This window comes from Crotalus tigris, unplaced genomic scaffold, assembly GCF_016545835.1.
Source record: "Crotalus tigris isolate CLP2741 ecotype Arizona unplaced genomic scaffold, ASM1654583v1 scf7180000017950.1190679, whole genome shotgun sequence".
Lineage (NCBI taxonomy): Eukaryota > Metazoa > Chordata > Lepidosauria > Squamata > Viperidae > Crotalus > Crotalus tigris.
The window spans coordinates 251806-273528 of record NW_024096740.1 but is presented as its reverse complement, the minus strand read 5'-3'; the positions used below and the strand labels follow the sequence as shown (position 1 = coordinate 273528).

The window sequence follows — 21723 nt, the reverse complement described above, 5'->3', positions numbered from 1 at the left end:
TATCTCTGATTACAAAGCCAATATCACAGGTACCATTGAGCATATGGAAGACATGGTTTGTCATGATCCGTTACAATCCGACGGATCTGGCGCAATAAACATTTGGGATGCCCTATGGTCTTGGCTACCTGACGGAACCTGGCTGCCATCATTGGTTTCTGGTATTATAACTATTGTGGTTATTTTAGTTTTGATATGTTGTTGTATTCAATGTTTGCCCTCTTTGTTTATGATGTTTAAAAAATTTTCCTCAGGAACTGTCACCCATCAACAGGTCAATTTAGTAACTACACCTATCGCTGCAGTTCAGCAACCCCTGCTAACCAAACCAGCCTTCACCTTGCCAAGCGACACTGAGGATGACTTCGTATAAAGCGCTCCCTCCTTATTTTTAAATAAACAGAAAAGGAGGAGATGTTGGAGTTATTTGGATTATCTGGCCTGTGAGGCTGAGTCATCAGCTGCAGCAGGCCAAGGTATAAGGAAGTCGGAAGTAAAAAAGGTTGGGGTAAACAAAAGAAGTGCCGTGCGGTGCAAAGGAATGTGTTTGGTGTTTTGTTGGTGCCGGGTGTAACAGCTGTATAGGAGCGTGTGCAAAACAAAGCTGTAGCACGTGTAATATGCTAATATGCCGTGTCATAACAAATGTGGTTGGTGTAAGGTGGTCACCAGGTGCATATAAACGCGCCTTCTGGTAATAAAAGGGATGCTTCGGCTTTGTTCGGAGCTCCCATCCCAAGGAAACCACGTGTTCGTGTCTGTTCTTCTACACTCATGGGAGACCCGCTGGGCGCATGAAAACCCACAAGCACAAACCCTTTCCCTCTTTGCAGTTTTTCTCTGAGAAGCTCCTGACTTTGAACTGGGCTCCTGACTTGCCTTAACCCCATCTTGCCAGACCCAGAGAGAGACCCTCCCCTTCACTGTGCTTGTCTCAGCTAAGAGGCCACACCTGGCCAGCTTTGGCCACTCCAGGAAACCTCAGCAGTGCTGGATGGGAGATCACCAGGAGGTCCTTGGGCTCTGGGCTGGCTGGGAGGTAAATACACATTCAAGAGGAAAATGGGATATTCCTGTCATTTTAGGTGCAACGGAATCACAAGGCAATTTCCATCACCTCATGTTATCTGAGGCGTCTAAACTGAGTTTCCTTCGTCTCTTCTGGGCCCCAAAATCTTAATATCCAAAATGAAAAGTAAAAAAATCAGAAATAAAATTTTGAATTCTGCTGAAGCATTTGTGGAACCTCTCCTGTGCGGACGCTTTGGTGTACAAAAAGCACAAGAAACTTTTTTTTTTTTTTTTTAATTGAAAGTTTTATAAATTTTACAAAAAGACAAAAACAATACAAAACGAAAACAACATATACAAAAAAAAAAAAAACTAAACATTACATATAAAAAAAACCCCATCCCCCACCCCTCACCATAAACCCTCCCTTCCCCCCCCCCGAGCTTCCCAGAGCAGAATATAGGCTTAATTGAAAATTAACAAATAAAAAATTAAGTTAAAAAATTTATATAATATCTATAAGTAACATTAAAATATATATATAAGTATATATATCTCTCTATATATAAAGATAAAAATTATGAAAAAGCTATATAATATTTTTTTGTACCCAATCTAAATTGTATAAATTTTATCCATTTATCCCAAACGACAAGAAACTTCTCTTGCGTTTGTTGCTTTAGGAAAGCCGAAATCTTTGCCATTTCCGCCAAATAAGCTACTTTAAGAAACCATTCCTGCAATGTAGGCAAAGACTCCTTCTTCCAGTATTGTCCAACTAACAGCCTCGCGGCTGTAATCAAATTTAACATCAATACAACCTCCTTTGTATCACAATCTGTAACTATACCCAGCAAGAATAATTGCAGAGTAAATTTTACCCTCCTTTTAAAAATTCTCTGGATATTCCAAAGCACAAGAAACTTTGACAAAAAATTAACATGCTGGTTTCGTCATTGTGAAGGTTTCCCCACACCAAAAAACTGTAGGATTTCCCTTCTGGGGCTGTGTGAAGTTCCTGGTGAATTATAAGATGTGACATTTCAAAAAATGTTTTCCACATTCCTCACAACTGAAGAGGTTTCTCTCTATTGTGGATTTTCTGATGCCTTTTTACCTGAGATTTACTATGAAAGGTTTTCTCACACTCTGCACACTTGTAAGGTGACTCCCACGTGTGACTTCTGGTGTGCTTGCAAAGTGATGAAGTTCGGGCAAAACATTGCCCACACTCTGGACATTTATATGGTTTCTCTCCAGTGTGGATTCGCTGATGTATCACAAGAGTATTTTTTTGAGAAAAACATTTATCGCACTCCGAGCATTTATGGGGCTTCTCTCCTGTATGGATTCGGCTGTGGTTTCTAAGGGAACGTGAATGAGCAAATGTTCTCCCACAGTCTAAACATTTGTAATTTCTTTCCCCTGTGTGAGTTTTTACATGACTTCTAAGGGCTGATGTGGTAGAATAAAATTGTCCACATTCGATACATTGATATGGTTTCTCCCCTGTGTGGATTTTATGATGTCTCCAAAGAGTTCCCTTTCGAGCAAAACATTTCCCACATTCGAAGCATTGATGTGGCTTCTCCCCTGTGTGGGTTTTATGATGTCTCCAAACGTCTCCCTTTTGAGTAAAACACTTTCCACATTCTACGCATATGTACGGCTTCTCTCCTGTGTGGACTCTCAGATGCGTTCCAAGGTGTTGTTTTTGTGAAAAACATTTCCCACACTCCCCACATTTGTATGGTTTTTCCCCTGTGTGGATTCTTTTATGAAGCTGAAGCACTCCTTGTGTAACAAAACCTTTCCCACATTCCCCACATTGATAGGGTTTCTCCTCTTTGTGCCCCTTCTGGTGACTCTGAAGTAGAGAAGGAAACATAAATCGTCTCTCACATTCTGGGCATTCATAGGGTCTCTCTCCGGTGTGATTTCTCTGATGTTTCACTAGGTTTGATTTCGAGGTAAAACATTTCCCACATTCGAGACACTTTTCGTTTTTCTCCCTTCTGTGTGTTTTCTCATGACTCCGAAGACCTGAATTCTGGGTGAAACATTTTCCACACTCGAAGCATTTGTAAGATTTTATTCCTGCATGAACCTTCTTATGGTCCCAAAGACTTGCCCTTTGAGAAAAGCTCTTCCCACATTCCCAACACTTGTAAGGTTTCTCCCCTGTGTGAATTCTCTTGTGGTTTCTGAGACTGCGTTTTTCACTGAAAAAATTCCCACATTCCAGACACTGATAGGGTTTCTCCCCAGTGTGGATTTTCTGATGTCTAAGAAGGTGTGACCTTTGACCAAAGCATAAGTCACATTCCTCACATTTATGAGGTTTTAGTCTGGGGGGGTTTCTGAAATTTTTCATGTCTTTTCCAGAGGAGGATTTCTCACCTTTCAATCCTTCACTGGATCCGCTTTCCACATGGAACTTCCTGTGGGTCAAAAGGAGGGACCTGTGAGCAAAGGATTTCCCACACTCTGAGCATTCATGGGTTCTTTTGTGGTTTTCCGGAGTGCTGCTTGTGTCTCACAGGGGATCCAAGAGTTTCCCAGGCTCCATCCTTTCTGGCACTGGCTGCCTTGGGCTGATTTTCTACTATCTCTTGAAAGGTGACTTGCAGGTGAATCTTTGGTCAGAGTTGTTTTCCTGGTGGTGGAAAAAGAAAGAAGAGGAAAATAATGTTTCGTTCTGAGAATGGTAGAAAATCACAAAATCTTAGCCTTGGAAGGGACCATGAAGGTCCTCCAGTCCACCCTCTGACCAGGGCAGGGGTCCACAGTACACCCCAGACAAAACCTCCATGGATTCCGTCACCCCAGATTCCCTCGGAGGCAAATTCTCCTGCTGTTCACTGACTCTATCTTTTCCTCCTTGGTTCTCATCCTATGACGAGGAGAAAAAGAATCTCTGAAATTTTAGGTAGTCCTCAACTTATGACCAAAATCTGGACTGGAATCTCAGTGTGTCCAGGGAAGTAGGGGTTATGTGAGGGTCACACGGCCACTTCACTCACCAAGCACAATCCCACACTCCTGCTTACAGTCATTAAATCATCTTGAGGGTTCTTAAGTGGAGGAAGGGCCAGGAAAGGGGGTGGGGGTGTCCAGGGGTGGGCGGGTCCTAGAGACCAGGCACAGGCCCTCCCCCATGAGTTGGGGGGGGCTGAAGTGGGATGGAAGCCTGAGCCACTCCATCCAGGCCATGAAAAGCAACCCCAATTGACAGCAATGCCAGGGCTGGCCCTTAAGTGGAGGCCTGGGGCCTTCAGCCATTTCAGCCAGTGGCCACTGACTCCAGGCCTGGACTTTAGCCCAGTGTCACCACAGCCACTGAGAAATGAGGCGTTAATCCCCACACTGGAGGCCTTTGCAACCTTGTGCCATTCTCCAAGCCGCCTGTTCCATTCATGTTTCCAAGCCATGTGCCCCAAAGTCAATGTGTCCCTGAAGCCAAAAGTAGCCTGTGCTGGGACTCACATGGCTTCTCCTGCCACTTCAGACAACCCCACATTCGTCTGCCTAACGACATGTGAAATCAACTTCCTTGGCTTAAGCCACTGAAACAGATGTAATTCACTTTATCCCTTTATCTCTAGCCCGTCTAGACTCTAGAGCAGACATGTCAAACACAAGGTCCGGGGGCTGGATGCGGCCCGTGAAGTGGTTTCATGTGGCCTGCAAAGCCATCCTAGAAACTGTGAGGGAATGGCCCCCGTTGCCTTGGCCCTGGCCGGCTGGGAGCCAATGTACAATTTTGTGGTGGCCAACTATGGTGAAATACATTCAGTCTTAGCTCCACAAGGCCATCTGGAATCAGCGAGAAACCAGCCCCTGCTGCGTCACCCCCCACCCCCTGGGTGCATGCTGGAAAGGTGTCACCCTTTGTGAGGAATGAAGAAATGCACCATGCCTTGGCACTTGCCCTGGTCCCACCCCCTTCTGCCAGAGACCCTCAGATCTGTCCCACTCCTGCCCAGGCCCCCACAGGCAACATTGACGCGAACGATGTAGAGCTGGCCATGCCCACCCAGTAGGCCACACACACTCCATCCATGCCCACCCTGGCCACACACCTCCACCCCCTCCCCCGAGGGCAACCCCAATGCTGATGCAGCGCTCAATGAAATTGAGTTTGACACCTCTGCTCTAGAGCCTCCGGAGAACCATTTCTGCACATTAACAGGCTGCAGTCCTTGTTTCTGCTTTCACAACAATTAAAGCTATTCAAGACCTCTGATTGCAAGATTGCAGCTTTTTCTTTAGGCCAATGGTGGTGAACCTATGGCACGGGTGCCACAGGCGGCACTCAGAGCCCTCTCTGTGGGCACATGAACCGTCACCCCAGTCCTAGGCCTTCAGCTGGGTTTTATAAAGACTTTTTGCTTTAGGCCTACACCGCCATGTACCCTCCAAAAAAGGTTCAATCAGTGAATTTCAACTTCTGACGGGGAAAAAAAATATCTTGAAAAGTTGGAATTGATTGAACTTTTTAGTCCCACCCAGTCTGCCATTACCACCGCAGCCACGCCCACCCAATGGACCACACCCACCCAATGGGCTACACCCACCCGGCACCAGACCATGCATAAGTGGGTTTTGGGTTGCAATTTAGGCACTCGGTCTCTAAAAGGTTCGCCATCACTGCTTTAGGCTAAAGCCGGCGCCAGTCTGCCCGAGGCTATTTATCAGGCAGCTTCGAGTGGAAGGAAAAAAAATGGAGATGGTGTTACTTTTTCCCTTTTGCGGCTCGTGCAATTTACTTTGGCTTTTCTATCTCTTCAAAGACTTTTGTCATAAACGGGGGGGGCTTTTTCCGGAGGGGGGTTGCGTTTTCGTCCTACACCCCTACACACAAAGGATTTTCTTTTTTGCCTTTTACACTGAACTCAAAGGAAGGGGGGGGTTTGTGGGTTAAGAAAACAACGAACTCCATTCAGTTAATTTAACCCTTTTTCTTTCCCCCAAAGACTCCCTTCTCTATCGCAATGAGGTCGGTCCGTTTTAAAAAATCACATTACAAATCTCACTAAATCTTTTAAAGCTTCGTTTGCTACATTTTTGGAGCTCCACGTGCGCGATATGCATACTCAGGAGACCTCGTCCTGTGACGGACCACAGAGAGACCTTCTGGAGCAACTTCCCCAAAAGCTCCTTCCCGGATCCACCCGGAGCCTCAGAGGGATCCTGGGACGGGAGAGGACGGGGCAGATCCAGCCCGGGGAGGGAAGGATCCCCCTTTGCCCCCCCGGAGGGAAGGGATCCGCTCCCTGCAGGCGACGCCAGAGCCGAATCTCCCCAAGGAAAACCCGGCAAGCCGAAGAGGCGGATCCGCAGCTACCTTTCTCCTGGCGGGGGGGGAAGCTCTCCTGGCGGGAGGGACGCCCCAAAGGCCGGAGGGGGAGCAGCCAGACCTCGCCGAAATAAGACCCAGAAGCCTCTCCCGAGGGATCCGGCGCCGATCCTGCCAGGGCGAAGCGAGACAGCCGGAAGGAAGCGGAAATCCACCGAGTGGGAGGGTCGAGGCGGGGGGCGGGGCTTCTGCTCTCCTCTCCGCCACCGCTTTCCGCCCCGCCCCTTAGCGATCTCAGCTCCTCTCCCTCCCTTCCCCTCTCCGCCTTCCCAGCCGTTTCTCCGCTGGGCATCCGCCTCCGGAGTTCCTCTGCCCATGCGAAGAGTGCCCTGCTGTGCCCGGGCGGGGCTGCCTCCTGCTCCAGCATCTGGGTGGAAACTGAAGCTCCGCGATGGCTTTTGGGGGGAGGCAGGAGGGACAGGAACCCCCCCACGTCCCTTCGAGGAGGGCTCCTCTCCGGCTGGGTCTTTGCGGAGCCCAGAGGGCGGAGAGGGAGGGGCTGGCCCGGGCTCCCTTCCCGGGGGGAGTCTCCCTGGGCGGGGGGGGGACATGCAGAAGCCGAGTCCCAAATCGCCTTTACCCCCCCTCCATCCCCCCTTCCTTTCCCAGGCTATGGATCCCTCCAGGTGGGTTTTTTTCGGGGGGGGGGGTGTCTCTACCGGCATCGCCTTCTCCACACCCGGGGCCGGAGGAGCAAAGTGAAGATTAGCATCAAAACGAAGGATTTTATTTTTCGCCTTTTAGAGAGAGCGCAAAGAAAGAGGATCCCTTTTGTGGGCTAAGACAACAGGAACCCAATTAATTTAAACTTTCTTTCTTTCTTTCTTTCTTTCTTTCTTTCTTTCTTTCTTTCTTTCTTTCTTTCTTTCTTTCTTTCTTTCTTTCTTTTCCTTCCTTCCTTCCTTCTTTCTTTCCCCCAAACCCTCCCCGCCCCGGTGCAATGAGATCAGTTGGGTTAATACGACATTACAAATCTCAATACATGTTTTAAAGCTCCGCTTACTCCATTTTGTTCAACCGCAATTGAGGGAGATGCAAACTCCCAGCCGGAGAGGAGCCCTCCTCGAAGGGACGTGGGGGGTTTCCTGTCGCTCCTGCCTCCCCCCCAAAAGCCATCGCGGAGCTTCAGTTTCCACCCAGATGCTGGAGCAGGAGGCAGCCCCGCCCGGGCACAGCAGGGCACTCTTCGCATGGGCAGAGGAACCCGGGAGGCGGATGCCCAGCGGAGAAACGGGGAGTCCCGCCTGTGAAGGCGGAGAGGGGAAAGGAGGGAAAGAGGAGATGAGGCTGCTAAGGGGCGGGTCTGTCAGACGTGGGCGGAGCTCAGAAGAGCAGAAGCTCCGCCCCCGATTTCCCCTCCCACTCGATGGATTTCCGGTTCCTTCTTGTGCGTCCCGCTTCGCCCCTGGCTGGATCGGCGCTGGATCCCTCGGGAGAGGCTTTCGGATCGCGCTCCGGGCAGGTCTGGCTGCTCCCCCTCCGGCCTTTGGGGCGCCCCTCCCGGCAGGAGAGCTTCCCCCCCCCGCCAGGAGAAAGGTAGCTGCGGATCCGCCTCTTCGGCTTGCCGGGTTTTCCTTGGGGAGATTCGGCTCTGGCGTCGCCTGCAGGGAGCGGATCCCTCCCTTCCCTCCGGGGGGGCAAAGAGGGATCCCTCCCCGGGCTGGATCTGCCCCCTCTTCGCCCGTCCCAGGATCCCCGCGGGGCTCCGGGTGGATCCGGGAAGGAGCTTTTGGGGAAGTTGCTGCAAAAGGTCTCTCTGTGGTCCGTGAGAGCTAGAGGTCTCTCAGCATGCATCTCCCTCCCATTTTGAAAAAAATGGAGTAAGCGGAGCTGTAAAACATGTATTGAGATTTGTAATGTGATTTTTTAAAACGGCCTGACCTCATTGCGATAGCGAAGGGAGACTTTGGGGGAAAGAAAAAGGGTTAAATTAACTGAATGGAGTTCGTTGTTTTCTTCAGCCAGAAAAATCCCCCTTCCTTTGAGTTCAGTGTAAAAGGTGAAAAAGAAAATCCTTGTCTGTGTATGCTTGTAGGGCGAAAACGCAATCGCCCCGCCCCCGTTTATAACAAAAGTCTTTGAAGAGATAGAAAAGCCAAAGTAAATTGCACGAGCCGCAAAAGGGAAAAAGTAACACCATCTCCGTTTTTTTTCCCTTCCACTCGAAGCTGCCTGATAAATAGCCTCGGGCAGACTGGCGCCGGCTTTAGCCTAAAGAAAAAGCTGCAATCTTGCAATCAGAGGTCTTGAATAGCTTTAATTGTTGTGAAAGCAGAAACAAGGACTGCAGCCTGTGTATGTGCAGAAATGGCTCTCCGGAAGATCTAGACCGGGTAGAAATAAGGGGTGTCAAACTCAATTTCATTGAGGGCGGCATCAGCATCGTGATTGCCATTGGGGGGCCTGGTGATTGTGGCTGGCATGAGCGTAGCCTACTGGGTGGGCGTGGCCAGCCCATGTCACTCATGTCAGGGGCACCTGTTTTCACAAGTCCTTAGTTCTAGGCTGGTTTTTTTCTTGATTAGTTTCCATCTATTATTTGCCTTTTGATGCTTTGGAAAATAAGTTGACCCCTTCTTCTCTGTGGCAGCCCATCAAATATGGGAACACTGCTATCATGTCACCACCCCATGTCTGGCCTAGAGATAAAGGGATAAAGTGAATTACATCTGTTCCAGTAGCTTAAGCCAAGAAAGCTAATTTCACTTGTCTTTAAGCAGACGAAGTGGGCAGGAGAAGCCATGTGACTCCCAGCACAGGCTACTTTTGACTTCAGGGACACATTGATTTTGGGGCACATGGCTTGGAAACATGTATGGAACAGGGGGCTTGGAGAATGGCGCAAGGCTGCAAAGGCCTCCGGTGTGGGGATTAACGCCTCATTTCTCAGTGGTCGTGGTGACATTGGGCTAAAGTCCAGGACTGGGGTCAGTGTCCACTGGCTAAAATGGCTGAAGGTCCCAGGCCTCCACTTAAGGGCTAGCCCCAGAATTGCTCTCAATCAGGGATGCTTTTCATGACCTGGATGGGGCAACTTAGGCATCCATGGATGGCTGCAGCTGTGCATCCCCTTCAGCCCCCCCAACTCATGGGGGAGGGCCTGTGCCTGGTCTGTAGGACCAGCCCACCCCCAGACACCCCCACATCCCTTGCCTGGGCCTTCCTCCACTTAAGAACCCTCAAGATGATTTAATGACTGTAAGCAGGAGTATGGGATTGTACTTGGTGAATGAAGTGGCCGTGTGATCCTCACAACCCCTACTTCCCTGGACACACCGAGATTCCAGTCCCAATTTTGGTCATAAGTTGAGGACTACCAAAATTTCAGAGATTCTTTTTCACCTCGTCATAGGACGAGAACCAAGGAGGAAAAGATAGAGTCAGTGAACAGCAGGAGAGTTTGCCTCCGAGGGAATCTGGGGTGACGGAATCCATGGAGGTTTTGTCTGGGGTGTACTGCGGATCCATGCCCTGGTCAGAGGGTGGACTGGAAGACCTTCATGGTCCCTTCCAAGGCTAAGATTTTGTGATTCTGTACCATTCTCAACAGGAAACATTATTCTCCTCTTCTTTCTTTTTCCACCAGCAGGAAAACAACTCTGACCAAAGATTCACCTGCAAGTCACCTTTCAAGAGATAGTAGAAAATCAGCCCAAGGCAGCCAGTGCCAGAAAGGATGGAGCCTGGGAAACTCTCGGATCCCCCGTCAGACACAAGCAGCACTCCAGAAAACCACAAAAGAACCCATGAATGCTCAGAGTGTGGGAAATCCTTTGCTTGCCGGTCCCTCCTTTTGACCCACAGGAAGTTCCATGTGGGAAGCGGATCCAGTGAAAGTTTGCAGGGTGAGAAATCCTTCTCTGGAAAAGACATGAAAAATTTCAGAAGCCCCCCCAGACTAAAGCCCTATAAATGTGAGGAATGTAACTTATGCTTTGGTCGAAGGTCAGCCCTTCTTAGACATCACAAAATCCACACTGGAGAGAAACCCTATCAGTGTCTGGAATGTGGGAAATTTTTCCGTGAAAAAGGCAGTCTCAGAAACCATGAGAGAATTCACACAGGGAAGAAACCTTACAAGTGTTGGGAATGTGGGAAGAGCTTTTCTTGGAAGGCAAGTCTTTGGGTCCATGAGAAGGTTCATGCAGGAATAAAATCTTACAAATGCTTTGAGTGTGGAAAATGTTTCACCCGGAGTTCAATTCTTTGGACTCATGCGAAAACACACAGAGGGGAGAAAAACAAAAAGTGCCTCGAATGTGGGAAATGTTTTATCTCAAAATCAAACCTAGTGAAACATCAGAGAATTCACACCGGAGAGAGACCCTATGAATGCCCAGAATGTGGGAGACGATTTATGTTTCCTTCTCTTCTTCAGAGGCACCAGAAGGGGCACAAAGAGGAGAAACCCTATCAATGTGGGGAATGTGGGAAAGGTTTTGTTACACAAGGAATGCTTCAGCGTCACGAGGGAATCCACACAGGGGAAAAACCATACAAATGTGGGGAGTGTGGAAAATGTTTTACCCAAAAAGAAAACCTTGGAAGTCATCAGAGGCTCCACACAGGAGAGAAGCCATACAGATGCCTAGAATGTGGGAAATGTTTTGCTCAAAAGGGAACTCTTTGGACACATCATAAAACCCACACAGGGGAGAAGCCATATCAATGCTTCGAATGTGGGAAATGTTTTGCTCGAAAGGGAAACCTTTGGACACATCATAAAACCCACGCAGGGGAGAAGCCATATCAATGCTTTGAATGTGGGAAATGTTTTATCTCGAAATCAAGCCTGGTGCAACATCAGAGAATTCACACCGGAGAGAGATCCTATGAATGCCCAGAATGTGGGAGACGATTTATGTTTCCTTCTCTTCTTCAGAGGCACCAGAAGGGGCACAAAGAGGAGAAACCCTATCAATGTGGGGAATGTGGGAAAGGTTTTCTTACACAAAGAGAGCTTCAGCTTCACGAGAGAATCCACAAAGGGGAAAAACCATACAAATGTGAGGAGTGTGGGAAATGCTTTGCCCAAAAAGAAGGCCTTGGAAGGCATCAGAGGCTCCACACAGGAGAGAAGCCATACAGATGCCTAGAATGTGGAAAATGTTTTGCTCAACAGGGAAACCTGTGGACACATCATAAAATCCACACAGGGGAGAAACCATATCAATGCATCGAATGTGGACAATTTTATTCTACCACATCAAACCTTAGAAGTCATGTAAAAACTCACACAGGGGAAAGAAACTACAAATGTTTAGACTGTGGGAGAGCATTTGCTCATTCACATTCCCTCAGAAGACACAGCCGAATCCATACAGGAGAGAAGCCCCATAAATGCTCGGAGTGCAATAAATGTTTTTCTAAAAAAAATACTCTTGTGATACATCAGAGAACCCACACTGGAGAAAAGCCATATAAATGTCCAGAGTGTGGGCAATGTTTTCCCCGAACATTATCACTTCGCAAACACACCAGAAGCCACACAGGGGAATCGCCTTACAAGTGTGCAGAGTGTGAGAAAACCTTTCATAGTAAATCTCACCTAAAAAGGCATCAGAAAGTCCATAGTAGAAAGAAACCCCTTCAGTTGTGAGGAATGTGGAAAACATTTTTTGAAATGTCACATCTTATAATTCACCAGGAACTTCACACAGTCCCAGAAGGGAAATGCTATAGTGTTTTGGTGTGGGGAAAGCTTCACAATAACGATGTCAAGACTGCTAACATCGGATGTTCTTGCTTGCCATATATGAAAAAGCAAACACGTTTTATTTAACCTGCGTATCACTTCTAGAGTTAAAGTCAGACAATGTTAGAATAGCGGGTGGGAAAGTATATACTCGGGGGATAGTTAGCCACAACAATATTTCAGTACAGTATTGCCAAGGTCAGCTGTAACCAGAGGAGTTATGGGAGGGAAAGTTCACACTTCAAACTAATTGGAGAACGTGATTGATGACTGTGAAATGAAGGAGTGAGTTATGCTTTATTACGGGTGATTGGGGGTGGGAGGATTCAGTTTTTGGCTGCATTATGTACGTGCCAAAGCTATGTGGCAATAAAAGGATTCTTTAAGGCAGTGGTTCTCAACCTTTTTAATGCCACGACCCCCAACCGGTCGTATGTCGAGGACTACTCAACTGGTGCAGCACCGTTTGCAGAATGGGACTTTTGGTGGGCTCAGCAGGACAGAGACAGCCTGGACAATTCCTATTGGCTTTTGAAAGCCAACAGAATTAGACTCTATTCAAGAGAATCTATTCTATTGGCTTTCAAAAGCCAATAGAATAAAATGGAGTAGCACAGCTAAGGAAAAGGGGGGAAAAAATGGTAGACTGCGTTGGTTGGCGACCCCCGTGAAATCGTCGTTCGACCCCAAATGGGGTCCTGACCCACGGGTTGAAAACCACTGCTTTAAGGTAAACAAAGGGTCAAAGGTCTTTGAAAAACTGCTTCTTTCGGAACGATGACATACGAAACCAGCATGTTAATATTTTGTCCCAGTTTCTTGTGCTTTTTGTACATCAAAACGTCTGCAAAGGAGAGTTTCCCCAAATGCTTCAGCAGTAACCAAAATTTTATTTCTTATTTTTTATTTTTCATTTTGGATATTACAATTTTGGGGCCCGAAAGAGAAGGAAACACAGTTTAGATGCCTCAGATAATATGAGGTGATGGAAATTGCCTTTTGATTCCATTGCACCTAAAATGACAGGAATATCCCATTTTCCTCTTGAATGTGTATTTACCTCCCAGCCAGCCCAGAGCCCAAGGACCTCCTGGTGGTCTCCCATCCAGCACTGCCAGGCTTTCCTGGAGTGGCCAAGGCTGGCCAGGTGTGGCCTCCTATCTGAGACAAGCACAGTGAAAGGGAGGGTCTCTCTCTGGGTCTGGCAAGATGGGGTTAAGGCAAGTCAGGAGCCCAGTTCAAAGTCAGGAGCTTCTCAGAGAAAAACAGCAAAGAGGGAAAGGGTTTGTGCTAAGTGACCGAGAGTCTTTTTGGAGTTGGGCAGGATTAAAAAATTCAGGAAATAAATAGAAACATGGAATAAATATCCTACAGCACAGCAGACAGAAGCCTGGGGAAAAGAAGAGCATTTGCTGATAATTTTGTAGTAATTTTGGAAAACTTTTTTGTAAGGAACAAAAATATTAATGGAAAAATTAATATTTTTGTTTTGGTCATTAGCTGGTTTTAAAATTAATAGCTGAAAGACAAAGATGGCAAAATAAACATGAAAACGGGAGAGCAAATAGAATGGATGGGAAAAAAGTGTTTTGAAGAAATGACACAAGAGTGAGAAACCTGAGCATTATTTTAAAATACAAATTGTATGTCAAAATAATTATGTTAAGGCGTGGGATGAAATCAAGAAGGATGTGTTAAGATGTGGAAATTACAACTGTTGTTGGGGAGAATTTCTGTGATTAAAAATGAATGTATTTCCTACTTTCATGATGTTTCTGTTTTAAAAAATACCTTTCTAAATAATACATTGGTTCTCAACCGTTTTAATGCCGCGACCCCCAACCGGTCGTAAGTCGAGGACTACTCAACTGGTGCAGCACCGTTTGCAGAATGGGGCTTTTGGCGGGCTCAGCAGGGCAGAGACAGCCTGGACAATTTCTATTGGCTTTTGAAAGCCAATAGAATTAGACTCTATTCAAAAGAGGGAGTAGCACAGCTAAGGAAAAGGGGGGAAAAATGGCGGACTGCGTTGTTTGGCAACCCCAGTGAAATGGTCGTTCGACCCCAAATGGGGTCCCGACCCATGGGTTGAGAACCACTGAAATAATAGATGCACCCCTTAAGCCAGGGGTGTCAAACCTATGGCAAGGGCGCCATCGCCTCAGCCCTAGTCCTTCAGCTGGGTTTTATAAAACCTTTTCACTTTAGGCCTCCAACGCTGTGTGCAAAGAAAAAAAAAGGTTCAACCAATCTGTCAGTTTCAACTTTTTGCAGGGGAAAAAAAGATCTTGCAAAGTTAGAATTGATTGATTGAACTTTTTAGTTCCACCCAGTCTGCCGTTACCACCGCACCCACGCCCACCCCATTGGCCACACCCACCCAGCATCCGAAGATACATAAGTGGGTTTTGGGTTGCAGTTTGGGCACTCGGTCTCTAAAAGGTTTGCCATCACTGCCCTAAGTGGAATTTTCCTCCAATGGGATTTTCCCATATATTTTATCAGGAAACATAGATAGGGCAGCCTAGAAAAGTCAGTTCCCTCCTAACCATACCCAAGCACTCCAAATTTGTTGGCGATGGCCATTTTGCTCTCTGAGTTCATGGTAACCTAACCCTAAGTGGAGTTTTTCTCCAATGGGATTTTCCCATGTATTTTACCACGAAAGATAGATAGGTCAGGCTAGAAAACTCAGTGCCCTGCTAACTATACCCAAGCCCTCCAAATTTATTGGCAATGTCCATTTTGTCTCCTAGATCATAGTGACGTAACTCTACGTCCGTGGTGGCGAACCTATGGACGCGTGCAGAACCCTTTCTGTGGGCACGCGCGCCATCGCCCCAGTCCTAGCCTTGAACTGGGTTGTTCAAAACCTTTTTGCTTTAGGCCTCGACCGCCGTGTGCAAAAAAAAAAAAAAAGGTTCAATCAATCAATTTCAACTTCTCATGAGAAAAAAAAAGAACTCGCAAAGATGGAGCTGATTGATTGATTAAAGGGAGGGGTTGCATTTTCACCCTACAACCCTACACACAACGGATTTTCTTTTTCGCCTTTTACGTTGAACTCAAAGGAAGGGGGATGTTTGTGGGTTAAGCCAACAATGAACGCCATTCAGTTAATTTAACCCTGTTTTTTGATCCTTAATAGCATTCAATAGCTTCAATAGATAAATAATAATAATCTTAAAAAGGGTTGATTTCCTTTTGTGGCTGCTATTCCTTCTTTAACTGTAGAACTCAATTCTTCCCAGAGGGCTTCACCGCTTTAGTCTCAATAAATAACTTCCCCTGTCCCAGAAAACAGGCGATTGGAGCATAAGCAGGCCTCCTGTGGACTTTCCTCACTGTTTTTAAATATCCCTTGGCTACAACCAACCGAAGCAAAGCGGTTACCAACAGAATAAGAGACGTGGTGTTCCAGCTAGAACTTAACAGAATCTCTCTATGCAGCAAGAAAATGGATTAAATGGGGTGTGTGGGGATCAGCAAATCTTTTTCTTTTCCCCAAAGACTCCCTTCGCTATCACAGTGAGGTCAGTCCGTTTTAACATCACATTACAAATCTAAATCTTTTAAAGCTCCGTTTGCTACAGTTTTTGGAGCTGCACGTGCGGGATATGCATATTCAGGAGACCCGGTGCTGTGACGGACCACAGAGAGACCTTCTGAAAGCAACTTCCCCAAAAGCTCCTTCCCGGATCCACGGGGAGCCCCACGGGGAGCCTTGGCCGGGAGAGGACGGGGACAGCCAGAACTGCCCGGAGGGGGATCCAGCACCGGAAGGGGGATCCAGAAGTGTGACATGCGAGGGAGTAGGCGGAGCTTCTGTTCTCCTCCTGGGCTCCGCCCACTACTTACAGCCACACCCGTTAGATCCCGCCCTCTCCTTTTCCCTTTCCGCCTTCCCAGGCGGGACTTCCTGTTTCTCCGCTGAGCATCCCTCTCCCGGGTTCCTCTGCCCATGCGAAGAGTGCCCTGCTGTGGCCGGGCGGGGCTGCCTTCTGCTCCAGCATCTGGGTGGAAACTGAAACTGCCTTTGGGGGGGAGGCAGGATGGACAGGAAACCCCCCCCGTCCCTTCGAGGAGGGCTCCTCTCTGGCTGGGAGTTTCCGGAGCCCGACTGAGGACGGAGAGGGAGGGGCTGGCCCAGGTCCTCAGGAGTGGGAGGGAGGGAGGGAGGACCGGGCAGGTGGCTCCTTGCAATGGCAAAGGGGTTACAGAGCCTCCTCCCCCCTCCTCGTGGTAGTGTGAGATGTAAAACCCCCAAATTTTGATACTCACAATACGGAGACAAGTCTGGTTAACAGAACAAAGTTTTATTGGAGAATAACAGAAAAAGAATAAAGAGAAGAAAAGATCCTTCCCATTATTCCATGTTTCTATTTATTTCCTGAATTTGTTAATCCTGCCTAACTCCAAAAAGACTCTCGGTCACTGAGCACAAACCCTTTCCCTCTTTGCAGTTTTTCTCTGAGAAGCTCCTGACTTTGAACTGGGCTCCTGACTTGCCTTAACCCCATCTTGCCAGACCCAGAGAGAGACCCTCCCTTTCATTGTGCTTGTCTTAGCTAAGAGGCCACACCTGGCCAGCCTTGGCCACTCCAGGAAAGCTCGGCAGTGCTGGATGGGAGACCACCAGGAGGTCCTTGGGCTCTGGGCTGGCTGGGAGGTAAATACACATTCAACAGAAATATGGGATCTCCCTGTCATTTTAGGTGCAATGGAATCAAAAGGCAATTTCCATCACCTCATATTATCTGAGGCGTCTAAACTGAGTTTCCTTCTTCTCTTCTGGGCCCCAAAATCTTAATACCCAAATCAGAAATAAAATTTTGGTTTCTGCTGATGCATTTGTGGAACCTCTCCTGTGCGGACACTTTGGTGTACAAAAAGCACAAGAAACTTTGACAAAAAATTAACATGCTGGTTTCATCATTGTGAAGGTTTCCCCACACCAAAAAACTGTAGGATTTCCCTTCTGGGACTGTGTGAAGTTCCTGGTGAATTATAAGATGTGATGTTTCAAAAAATGTTTTCCACATTCCTCACAACTGAAGGGGTTTCTCTCTACTATGGACTTTCTGATGCCTTTTTAGGTGAGATTTACTATGAAAAGTTTTCTCACACTCTGCACACTTGTAAGGCGACTCCCTGTGTGGCTTCTGGTGTGCTTGCGAAGTGATGAAGTCTCTGGACATTTATATGGTTTTTCTCCAGTGTGGGTTCGCTGATGCTTCCAAAGAGTACTTTTTTAAGAAAAACATTTATCGCATTCCGAGCATTTATGGGGCTTCTCTCCTGTATGGATTCGGCTGTATTGTTTAAGGGAATATGAATGAGCAAATGCTCTCCCACAGTCTGAACATTTGTAATTTCTTTCCTCTGTGTGAGTTTTTACATGACTTCTAAGGTCTGATGTGGTAGAATAAAATAGTCCACATTCGATGCATTGATATGGTTTCTCCCCTGTGTGGGTTTTATGATGTCTCCAAAGGCCTCCCTTTCGAGCAAAACATTTCCCACATTCGAAGCATTGATATGGTTTCTCCCCTGTGTGGATTTTATGATGTGCACTAAGGTTTCCCTTTTGAGCAAAACATTTTCCACATTCGAAGCATTGATATGGTTTCTCCCCTCTGTGGATTTTATGATGTCTCCAAAGGTTTCCCTTTCGAGCAAAACATTTCCCACATTCTAGGCATCTGTATGGCTTCTCCCCTGTGTGGAGCCTCTGATGACTTCCAAGGCTGTGTTTTAGGGAAAAGCATTTCCCACACTCCTCACATTTGTATGGCTTCTCCCCTGTGTGGACTCTCTCGTGAAGTTTAAGCTCTGTTTGTGTAAGAAAACCTTTCCCACATCCCCCACATTGATAGGATTTCTCCCCTTTGTGCCTCTTCTGATGCCTCCCAAGCACAGAAGGACACATAAATCGTCTCCCACATTCTGGGCATTCATAGGGTCTCTCTCCGGTGTGAATTCTCTGATGTCTCACTAGGTTTGATTTTAAGATAAAACATTTCCCACATTCGAGGCACTTTTCGTTTTTCTCCCCTGTGTGTGTTTTCTCATGACCCCGAAGACCTGAACTCCGGGTGAAACATTTTCCACACTCAAAGCATTTGTAAGATTTTATTCCTGCATGAACCTTCTCATGGGCCCAAAGACTTGCCCTCTGAGAAAAGCTCTTCCCACATTCCCAACACTTGTAAGGTTTCTCCCCTGTGTGAATTCTCTCATGGTTTCTGAGGAAGACTTTTTCACGGAAAAATTTCCCACATTCCAGACACTGATAGGGTTTCTCTCCAGTGTGGATTTTCTGATGTCTAAGAAGGTGTGACCTTTGACCAAAGCATAAATCACATTCCTCACATTTATAGGGTTTTAGTCTGGGGGGGCTTCTGAAATCTTTCATGTCTTTTCCAGAGAAGGATTTCTCACCCTCCAAACCTTCACTGGATCCGCTTCCCACATGGAACTTCCTGTGGGTCAAAAGGAGGGACCGTCAACCAAAGGATTTCCCACACTCTGAGCATTCATGGGTTCTCTTGTGGTTTTCCGGAGTGCTGCTTGTGTCTCACAGGGGATCCGAGAGTTTCCCAGGCTCCATCCTTTCTGGCACTGGCTGCCTTGCTCTGATTTTCTGTTATCTCTTGAAAGGTGACTTGCAGGTGAATCTTTGGTCAGAGTTGTTTTCCTGCTGGTGGAAAAAGAAAGAAGAGGAGAATAATGTTTTCTTTTGAGAATGGTAGAGAATCACAAAATCACAGCCTTGTAAAGGACCATGAAGGTCTTCCAGTCCATCCTCTGACCAGGGCAGGGGTCCCCAGTACACCCCAGACAAAACCTCCATGGATTCCGTCACCCCAGATCCCTCGGAGGCAAACTCTCCTGCTGTTCACTGACTCTATCTTTTCCTCCTTGGTTCTCTTCCTATGACGAGGAGAAAAAGAATCTCTGAAAATTTAGGTACTCCTCAACTTATGACCAAAATCTGGACTGGAATCTCGGTGTGTCCAGGGAAGTAGGAGTTATGTGAGGGTCACACGGCCACTTCACTCACCAAGCCCAATCCAACACTCCTGCTTAGTGATTAAATCATCTTGAGGGTTCTTAAGTGTCGGAAAGCCCAGGAAAGGGATTTGAGGGTGTCTGGGGGTGGGGCTGGTCCTAGAGGCTGGGCATTTGACCTCTGCTGTCCAGGGCTCCAAGCAGCCCCACCATCCAGCCCCCCCCCCGCATAGCCTGAAAGGAACAGTGACGCTCTTGTACTTGCCCTGGTCCCACCCCCTTCTGCAAGAAACCCTCCTATCTGTCCCACTCCTGCCCAGGCCTCCACAGGCACCCTTAACGAGAATGATGTAGAGCTAGCCACACCCACCCAGTAGGCCGCACCCCCCGGCCACACCTTTGCCCCCCCCCCAGGGCAAACCCAATGCTGATGGGGCCCTCAATGAAATTGAGTTTGACAACTCCACTCTAGAGCCTCCGGAGAGCCATTTCTAACAGGCTGCAGTCCTTGTTTCTGCTTTCACAACAATTAAAGCTATTCAAGACCTCTGATTGCAACATTTCAGCTTTTTCTTTAGGCTAAAGCCGGCGCCAGTCTGCCCGAGGCTATTTATCAGGCAGCTTGGAGTGGCAGGGGAAAAAAGGGATATGGTGTTACTTTTTCCCTTTTGCGGCTCTTGCAATTTACTTTCGCTTTTCTATCTCTTCAAAGACTTTTGTCATAAACGCGGGGGGAGGCTTTTTCCGGGGGGGGGTGTTTGCGTTTTCATCCTACAACCCTACACACAAAAGATTTTCTTTTTCGCCTTTTACACTGACCTCAAAGGAAGGGGGATGTTTGTGAGTTAAGCCAACTCCATTCAGTTAATTTAAACCTTTTCTTTCCTCCAAAGCAGTGGTTCTCAACCTGTGGGTCGGGACCCCATTTGGGGTCAAACGACCATTTCACGGGGGTCACCAAACCATGCTGTCCGCCATTTTTTTCCCTTTTCCCAGCTGTCCTACTCCCTCTTATTGGTGGCCACACCCACTTGGGGGTCACCACAACATGGGGAACTGTATTATGGGGTCACGGCATTAGAAAGGTTGAGAATCACTGCCCCAAAGTCTCCCTTCGCTATCGCAGTGAGGTCAGTCCGTCTTAACATCCCATTACAAATCTCACTAAATCTTTTAAAGCTCCGTTTGCTACATTTTTGCAGCTGCACGTGCGCGATATGCATACTCAGAAGACTTGGTGCAGTGACCGACCACAGAGAGACCTTCTGAAAGCAAAATCCCCAAAAGCTCCTTCCCGGATCCACCCGGAGCCCCGCGGGGAGCCCTGGCCGGGCGAGGAGGGGGCAGATCCAGCCCGGGGAGGGAGGGATCCCCCTTTGGCCCCCTGCAGGGAAGGGAGGGATCCGCTCCCTGCAGGCGACGCCAGAGCCGAATCTCCCCAAGGAAAACCCGGCAAGCCGAAGAGGCGGATCCGCAGCTACCTTTCTCCTGGCGGGGGGGGAAGCTCTCCTGGCGGGAGGGGCGCCCCAAAGGCCGGAGGGGGAGCAGCCAGACCTCCCCGAAGTAAGACCCAGAAGCCCCTCCCGAGGGATCCGGCGCCGATCCTGCCAGGGCGAAGCGAGACAGCCGGAAGGAAGCGGAAATCCACCGAGTGGGAGGGTCGAGGCGGGGGGCGGGGCTTCTGCTCTCCTCTCGCCCACCGCTTTCCGCCCCGCCCCTTAGCGATCTCAGCTCCTCCCCCCTCCCTTCCCCTCTCCGCCTTCCCAGCCGTTCCTCCGCTGGGCATCCGCCTCCCGGGTTCCTCTGCCCATGCGAAGAGTGCCCTGCTGTGCCCGGGCGGGGCTGCCTCCTGCTCCAGCATCTGGGTGGAAACTGAAGCTCCGCGATGGCTTTTGGGGGGGAGGCAGGAGGGACAGGAACCCCCCCCCCGTCCCTTCGAGGAGGGCTCCTCTCCGGCTGGGAGTTTGCATCTCCCTCAATTGCGGTTGAACAAAATGGAGTAAGCGGAGCTTTAAAACATGTATTGAGATTTGTAATGTCGTATTAACGCAACTGATCTCATTGCAACGGGGAAGGGAGGGTTTGGGGGAAAGAAAGAAAGAAAGAAAGAAAGAAAGAAAGAAAGAAAGAAAGAAAGAAAGAAAGAAAGAAAGAAAGAAAGAAAGAAAGAAAGAAAGAAAGTTTAAATTAATTGGGTTCCTGTTGTCTTAGCCCACAAAAGGGATCCTCTTTCTTTCCGCTCTCTCTAAAAGGCGAAAATAAAATCCTTCGTTTTGATGCTAATCTTTACTTTGCTCCTCCGGCCCCGGGTGTGGAGAAGGCGACGCCGGTAGAGACACCCCCCCCCCGAAAAAAACCCACCTGGAGGGATCCATAGGCTGGGAAAGGAAGGGGGGGATGGAGGGGGGGTAAAGGCGCTTTTTTCCCCCCCGCGCCCAGGGACTCAGCCCCTCCCTCTCCGCTCTGGGCTCCGCAAAGACCCAGCCAGCCCTCCTCGAAGGGACGGGGGGGGGTTCCCTCCCTCCTGCCTCCCCCCCAAAAGCCATCGCGGAGCTTCAGTTTCCACCCAGATGCTGGAGCAGGAGGCAGCCCCGCCCGGGCACAGCAGGGCACTCTTCGCATGGGCAGAGGAACCCGGGAGGCGGAT

The 21723-nt window shown here is 48.3% G+C and overlaps 2 protein-coding genes and 1 pseudogene across 3 annotated transcripts in view; 1 reads left to right on the top strand and 2 right to left on the bottom strand.

The window, feature by feature from the left end:
* The window catches only part of LOC120308832 (zinc finger protein 208-like), a 31298-nt gene extending 18746 nt beyond the window's left edge, over window positions 1-12552 (top strand). Inside the window, exons 4-5 of the mRNA XM_039345371.1 lie at window positions 3554-3641; window positions 10014-12552. Of these exons, the coding sequence (XP_039201305.1) occupies window positions 3554-3641; window positions 10014-11969 (2044 nt within the window). The 3' untranslated portion in view covers window positions 11970-12552. The remainder of the gene's footprint in view (window positions 1-3553; window positions 3642-10013) is intronic.
* LOC120308804 (zinc finger protein 420-like) lies at window positions 1810-7901 on the bottom strand. Of its 2 annotated transcripts, none has more exons than XM_039345310.1 (2): window positions 7374-7901; window positions 1810-3667 (listed from the first exon to the last, which is right to left on the bottom strand). In XM_039345310.1, exon 2 carries the CDS (start codon window positions 3383-3385, stop codon window positions 2078-2080), a length of 1308 nt encoding a protein of 435 aa, XP_039201244.1. In that variant the 5' UTR covers window positions 3386-3667; window positions 7374-7901; the 3' UTR covers window positions 1810-2077. The 2 variants fall into 2 exon arrangements, with proteins under 2 accessions (XP_039201244.1, XP_039201243.1); XM_039345309.1 differs by lacking the exon at window positions 7374-7901 and adding an exon at window positions 6359-6673.
* Window positions 12553-16365: 3813 nt separating the features above from the next.
* LOC120308802 lies at window positions 16366-20836 on the bottom strand (annotated as a pseudogene).
* Between the last annotated feature and the right edge of the window lie 887 nt (window positions 20837-21723).